Source organism: Montipora foliosa, chromosome 9 (assembly GCF_036669935.1).
Source record: "Montipora foliosa isolate CH-2021 chromosome 9, ASM3666993v2, whole genome shotgun sequence".
NCBI lineage: Eukaryota > Metazoa > Cnidaria > Anthozoa > Scleractinia > Acroporidae > Montipora > Montipora foliosa.
In genome coordinates this window covers 25,001-32,500 of record NC_090877.1, presented here as the reverse complement: position 1 = coordinate 32,500, position 7,500 = coordinate 25,001, and the positions used below count along the sequence as shown (strand labels likewise).

Here is a 7,500-nt window from a genome sequence, read left to right as displayed (position 1 = left end):
CCGATGCTCTCATACTGATCCCTGGAGACTCATTGGAGATGTGTACACGTGGGTACACGATGGGAAACATATTGCGGGGATATGTTGAAGGGATAATTTTATGATGTGATGTGATACGATATGGAAACTTTATTAATAATGTACATGAAAAATTACTCAGTTCTGATAGGTTAAAAAAAAGTGCAGTTCTCATACACGTAGGCAAATTTGTAACAGGACGCAAATTACAAATGCACGTTTCCAAGTTTTCAGTTGAATGACTTTTGAACGACAGTCTTGTAGAAAGTTTGAATTTGACAAACGTTGGAATCTGTTTTTCCAAACTAGCAGAGGTCGCTTTTCTTTTGCGATCGCTGGGGCTGACGAGTGCGGAAAGAGAGACCTCTGCCATTGGTCGAAACTCACTGCGTTGAGCCTGCGCGGCGGTTACTTAGCGACCGAATCCTCACGTGATACTTCATGTTGTGTGGGCTCACTTAACAAAAGCGGAATCACTGCAAAAGAAATGCGCGGGAAGCGGGACACAGTGGGCTCAAGTTACAGTAAGCAAACATATCATGAGGCATGCGGTTTGAAGAGTGCCGTCCGTCCAAGGTTGTGGACAGCGGTTGGATCAAAGTGAGCTCTGTGCAAACGGATCCCACATTGCTGCGCTACGCTTCGGTCATCACGGAACAAAAGAAATGTTGGGAGCTGTTGACTCAAAAGTTTGACCAGTTTCAAACATCGTGCAACTCCCAACAACACGCAACACGTAACACTCAGCAATGTTGCGCCCGTTTGCACGGCGCTTTCGCAAACTGTCCCCGTTACGCGACATTTTTCGCGCACATGAATTGAGGACCGTAAGAAAAGGGGTTAAGAAACTTGACTTCCGTAAAGCTTTCAACAGCATTTATTACCTGTGGATAGGTTAGCGTCTCACAATCTATAACGTCTTGAAAGCCAGGCTGACCACGTTCCAAGAGGCACATGAAAAACTTTAACAACAGCTTTGGAAAAAAAAAAGAATCACGAATAGTACAATTTATTTTGATTTTTGTACTGTATATAAAGTGATTAGATGAAAACAAAGAGCAACAAGTGAAGCTGGTAAGTGGAACTGAATTTTGCTGGAGGGGTCGGCTCTAAATTTTCACTGTGTAAACGAAAATCCTTGAGTGGAGTAATTCGTCAAAGCTACCAAGTTCGATTTTCCTACGGCGATGGGGAAGTGGGGAATGGTGATGAAAATGACTCGGATGGCTTCTCCTTATAACAGAAAATCTTTAAACAAGTATTAGTCTTCACTACATCTGCCTCCGCCTAAGATAGTATGAAAGGCTGTTGAGATACGTTTAAATTACATGCTGAACATGTCGCCCCTGTTTCCGATTTGCGTCTGACAAATCGTCGCTTTGCATCAGATTTGCTTGAATGTATGATTTTTCAATCGCTAACCCGACAAGCACTTTGGTTCTCCTTGCGCGGTCGTGCCGAACAATACCAATACAACTTGCGCGCCCGCTTAAGCAATACCGATACCACCTTGCGCGCCCGGTTGAGCAAATCGAAATTGACAAAGCACTACATAACATCGACCTAAACCTGGTGAGCCATATATGCCGCTCACAAAGTGGAACTTTTAATAATTAACTCTCTTATTTTTTCTTTAATTTTCTTTATACCCGTTACAGGATCCGTTCGGACAGTGGGAAGAGCGCCGGAAATTTGTTAGCTGCAAGTTGAAAGACTGAAAATCAATTCGCTAACAACAGGACCCAACCTGGGAAAATTTATGACATGAAGAAAATTACTGTAACGTCTCGAAAATGACCGATCTATTGACCGTTTTATGACTGAAATAATCCTCGCCGCGATCGATCAGAAGCGAGAGATCGAGGAGCGAGCGAAAACGAAGCGATCATCTTTCAAGACTCCGCTGACATATCGATGGCTCACCAGGTTTACGTCGATGTTATCTAGTGCTTTCCTCGAAATTGATTGCCCTTACAATATCTACCAATTTATACAATTACCCTTTTTACGCGGGGACTTCTAGGTTGCCTCCTCGGGTTTTGGCCTCTAGGCCATAGAGGCCAAAGCACTGAGGGGGCAAAAAAATCCTACCATATTTGCGTAAAGGACGCCAAGCCCCTGATGAAATCTTAAATTATTGCCGTTTAAATAAAATCAAGTTTGTTATCATGTTCCTTCCACCATGTAATTTAAAAGCAACAAAATTCAATAGTTACCATCACATCTTCAAAAGGAAGCTTCTTTAAACAAGGAAGGAGGAAAACATCGTTCACTTTGTAACACAATATGGCACATCTTCTCAACAGTTAAAGATCGCTGTCTTTTAAAAAACTCACAGTGCTTAATTAATCTCGCATCTTCCCACATCGTGTTCCGGGTCGATTTTTCTGAAAGGGCGTCAGATGTGGATTTACAGGCGGCCCAATCCCAGATTTCTTTGCTATGCTAAAGGGACAGTTTCATGGTTTTGCGCATGTCTAACCTTTAGCGAAAGCAGAAGTAAATTTTACGGTTTCTTACTGAACCAGATGATGGTCATTAATCACAGACAATATTAAGGCAAATATATTGAATGACTGAAGTCCAAATTTGGTGGAAAATACTGCGGGTTTACACAGAAAATATCAAATTTAGTTTTGACCATCGAATTTATTGTACGAGCCAAACATTTTATTCTACGCAAGACTTGTCATAACGCACAAGTCTATTCGCATGCGGTAGTTTCACAACACAAAAAAAATGATTGCAAAAGTAATTTCAATGAGTAATTCCACTTCTATGCCATTGTTTCCTAGCTGCATCAGTGCTTTCGATTGTTTCAATAACAACGGAATTAAATGGGCTGACGTGAAAGTTTGCCCATGCGCAGAGACATGAAACCCTCCCATTAAGTCCGATTTCAATTAACCTATAATTGATAAGGTTTATACGGAGAATCTACCCACGGCTAGGATTACTACCTTGTTGGTAGTGATGTGGCTTGCGTGTTCTAATGATCCCTGGAGATGTATCGGCTAAAGTCTTGTACTACTTGCAGGGTCACCCATGCTGCATTCCGTTTTCATAACATTTCTTGCCTTGTGAATTAGTTTAGTCTTAATTATTATTTGTTTCCTTCGTAACTTTCTTTACTTGTAAATAAGCAGCAGCCAACTCGATAACTTTGCTACTTTGGCTGTTGCACACTAATTCAAAAATTGTACACATAATTATACATCTTCTATTATTTTGTTTTCTGTAGTTTTTTTTTTCTTCTTCCTTTTTTATGCTTCCTGGATAGTGTGAATAAAGGTTATTGTTGTTTTTTTGCTTTATCATAAGTCTTTCGCGATTATTCAGTCTCGTTCACGTCCTACAATGTGGGCGGCGAAGTATTCTAAAAAGAAATTGGTACGAGCGGTTTTAGAGTTAAAAAAGAGAATGAAAGATTATCAAATTTGGTGATTTCACGTCTTCGTTATGCAGAGGACCGCAAAGATACTTGCTAAGATCCGTGCTGCAAGTGCAGCACGATTATTTATTAACTTCTTACTAACCGAGCGCGAGGGCCGTACTGGGGAATATTGGCCCGAGGTCGTGGCAGTACCGACCGAGCGCAGCGAGGTCCGTACAAAAACGACCCAGGGCCAATATTCCCCAGTACGGCTCGAGCAAGCTCGGTTAGTAAATAGTTTATTATATGGCTTTTTAATTACCTTTTGCTTTGTTTTTGCAAGCCCGTAATCGGCCCGTGGGCATTACGGGAGAATAATGCCCTACAATTCAGTCACAATTAGCCAATCAGAGCGCGCGTTATATCGGCTACAAATACAAGCCATATAATAAGCTCTTTTAACCAATTATATTAATGTTTTGTGGCTATGTCGTAGTCGTAGCCGTCGCAGGTCTTAAACTCCCTATTATCTAAGATAGCGACGCCCGCGGTCGAGACCGAAAAAAGAGATTCTCTAATTCACGTATATTTCCGATGCAAACGCTTTCTTTAAAAAGATATTCAAACAAATTTGATGGTAAACAACATTCCCTCTTATTTTTTGTTGGAAAGCAGGTTCATTTAAGCACTACTCAGACTAGTTTCGCTCTGGGCTAAGTAGCACATTTTAATCACACTAATCATAAAAATTACGATTTCCTCGATGGTGATTGGTTTAAAAAAACTCCTATTTTCCACTAATTCACTTGCCAAGTTGTCATCGGACAGTTCAAGAAGCCAATCACATTCAAAGTTGTAGTTTAAATCAACCAATCACAACCTTGGTTTCAATCACCATAGAAACAGTGTACATAGTCCTAAATTGTGGCTTTCTTTCTTTCTTTCTTTCTCTCTTTCAGAGCGACATTAAACAATTTTACGCCTCCTTTGACATCCAAGTTTCCCCTTTCTTTCTTAACTTGGCTCTTCTTCTTTTCTGGGAAATTGTAATTTTTATGTTTAATTGGCAAGTGGCCTTTGTGTCGTCCAATTCGGTCGGTAATCATACTCCTGATAAACAAATAGGACTCCCGCGGATTTTGTTATCACTCGTATGATTACAGCTAGACCGAATTGGACTCCACTTAGTCCCATTACCATTACTAATTGAAAGGGGTAGAATCGTCGCCAAGTGATATCAACAATGCAAATTGAGGCGACCATCTTGTTGCTACTTAAGCTGCTTAAACTCTTCATTGGCTTCACGGTTATCAAAGCTACGCATGCCCCATGGAAGGACTTCAAGACGCAAGAAATAAGATGCAAGCCAGTCATTACTATTCAATGCTTAATTATGAACAAGGTTGATCAATCTTTACGGAGGCTGTTGCGTTGAAAACTGAAATAAATTCGATCTGAAAAAAACCTGGAATAGCAACGATACTGTTTGTTTAATTTTCAGGATACAAGTATTTGACATTTGCTTTCTCCAATGGCATTTGACCACCTTGTACTTCCATTTGCAAACTTTTTGCCGCGTTTTCTTTCGGTGAAGTATGTTCTTGTCTGCAAAGAAGAGAGCGTGGTCTGTTTATTTCCCAACTAACACAAGGCTTCGTATAGCCTACACTATGTCAGAAGTTTATTTAACTTACTCCTCGGTTTCCGGTTATCAGTCAGAGCCGAATCCTATTCTACGTTCCTTACGGGAAAAGTGAAAAAAAAAAAAAAAAACAAGACCCTGGGCTGGATCCTAACACTATGTTTCTTCGGACAAAGTAGTTAATTGATGGTACGGGAGGTTATCAATGGAGTGTTAAGTCTTTTTACGTGACACACGGTTGGCGCAGTGGCGAAATCACTCGCCTCCAACAAATTTGCCCCGGGTACGTATACTCCGGTTACCCGTTCCTCCCCTCCAAAAAAGAATTATATTTTATTGGACTTGGAGTCTCTCCAATGAGTAGAGTACTTGCTCTTGGCCATATCACCTTAGGACTACAATAGAGCGGTTTTCAATTGAGTGTCGAAAGTAATTAGCGAATTACTTTGGTTTTGCATCTGCTTCACTCTGTGATTGGTTCAAAGTTCTCTGGCCACTTTTTCAACCAATCAGAAGTGAAAGCAAAACCAATCGTAGCTCACGCGTGCACGTTTTCCCGCGCTTTGTGTCGGCTACCTGTAATTACTTCGGGTTTTGATTGGTTTACTGCATTGTCTCCGTCCGTCCAAAGTAATTACTTTGGTTTTGGTTTTACGACACTCATTTGAAAACCGCTCTAAAGTGATCATTGTTATTTATGCCAAAAATAAAAATAAGTGGTTATTAAAAAATTGTTGATAAAACCTCAAAACATGGCGTAGACAATCTACAACAGTGTCCTCGGGAATTCCCTTGATGTTCTCGAAACATTCGTTTAACAGCTCCTGCAAAGAAATACATAATCATATTAAAGCGGGCAGCAAAGAGTAATTGCAGAATACTCGGCCACTCGAACCAACGCTTCCTCGTTCAAGGCTACGCGGATATGTGGTTACCAAGTGGCTAAGTGAGTGGGTGAATGAGTGATTACGCTGTTAACATATAGAAACGCGTAAACTGTGGCAAGGTGGCTACGCGGCTACGTGACTCCGAAAGTTTCCGTTGTACTTCTATCGCTTACATGGTCAGTGACGATCATCGCTATGAGATGCCTCACCTTTTTAGACGCTTTAAGAACGAGGTAAATTGTATACCCAGAGGTTTTCTTGCCATTGTTTGAACTTAGCCATGTAGCCACGTAGCCACAGTTTGCGTGTTTGCGCGTAACAGAGTAGCCACGTAGCTGCAAAAAAGTGTTTTGGAGTTATTCTACAGTTAAGATCCGCAAGCAAGCAGTCTCTTATCTCACTGGATGAAGGTATGGGAATCAGTTCATCCATTGCTTCCGTTGTGGATTCATGCTGTATAACTCTAAATATAATGTTAAACGAGTTCTAAACACCGATATATGCAGACTGCAGGTGTCGAACATTGAAGAGTGTTTCAACATAAATCCTATTAACCCTATTAACTTCAAAAGTAAACTCACCAGGTCATTCTTTTCCATAATACAATTCAGCAATTCTTTGCTACAGCTTGTTAAAAAAAGTCACCAAAAAATTCAATTAGTCCCTATGACTGCCTTCTTGTCATGTTACCACGGTACACATTAAAAACTTGAATAAACCAGGCAACAATTTGGGACACTAAAGCCTTATATGTAGCAGATGGAACATGCCTCTCCTCGATCAACTGTGTGTGCTCGTCTAGAAAGGCAGTAAGCGACCGAGAAGCATGCAAGGAACTCCGCTCACACACGAAATGCAAAAATATATTAAAAATAATGCCACTAAGGATATTGACTGAAGTGAGGAAAAATATCAAACTTACCTGGGTGGAACGCACTTGGTCTTGAGAAGCTTAGAGATTGAATCTCGAGCCCAAAACCTTTTCTCATTAACACATCTGGACAGCACTCCAGATACGAAATGCTGTGATAACACATTTGCATTTTCAGACTAAAGGTGGAGGCAAAAAAACAAAACAGTAACTAAGATACCGTAATTCATCGGTTCTCAGTTCTTGGTCATTATACGAGTGATAAATCTCATTGCCTCTAAAAGCACCGGTACTGTAGGTTCCAAGAACGAAATCTACACAGGAAGAGTGGCCTCAGAAAATGATAAGTTACTTACTAAGAAATTCGAAATGAAAATGATCTAATGGAGAATTTGAAATGGAAGCCGTTTGCCACATTACGATTTGCGTGAGAAGCAAGGAAATTTAGATGGAGCGGAGAGAAGAGACGGGGGCTATTTGAGGCTATTTCGAGGCAGGTGCAGGAAGCACCCATTCCACCTTCCCATCAAAAGCAAATTGAAGCAAAGATCTCCAATCCAATGTACATGTAGAGCCTGTTCATATGCTCATCTAAAGGGCTCCTGGCAAAAAATAATTTTTTGGGGGTTCTATGGAGCTATGAAAAACATTCACCGGAACTAGAGCACGGGACACTAAAGACCTTAATATTATCTTTGTAAGCAAGCAA

General features: G+C 40.7%; 1 protein-coding gene across 1 annotated transcript in view; it reads right to left on the bottom strand.

Moving 5' to 3' along the window:
- Positions 1–7,500, bottom strand: part of LOC137970813 (nucleolar protein 11-like) — a 30,724-nt gene that overhangs the window by 2,266 nt on the left and 20,958 nt on the right. The window contains exons 15-20 of the mRNA XM_068817384.1: positions 6,843–6,970; positions 6,502–6,547; positions 5,778–5,857; positions 4,898–4,996; positions 2,235–2,313; positions 903–992 (exon numbers count right to left, since the gene is read on the bottom strand). Of these exons, the coding sequence (XP_068673485.1) occupies positions 903–992; positions 2,235–2,313; positions 4,898–4,996; positions 5,778–5,857; positions 6,502–6,547; positions 6,843–6,970 (522 nt within the window). The remainder of the gene's footprint in view (positions 1–902; positions 993–2,234; positions 2,314–4,897; positions 4,997–5,777; positions 5,858–6,501; positions 6,548–6,842; positions 6,971–7,500) is intronic.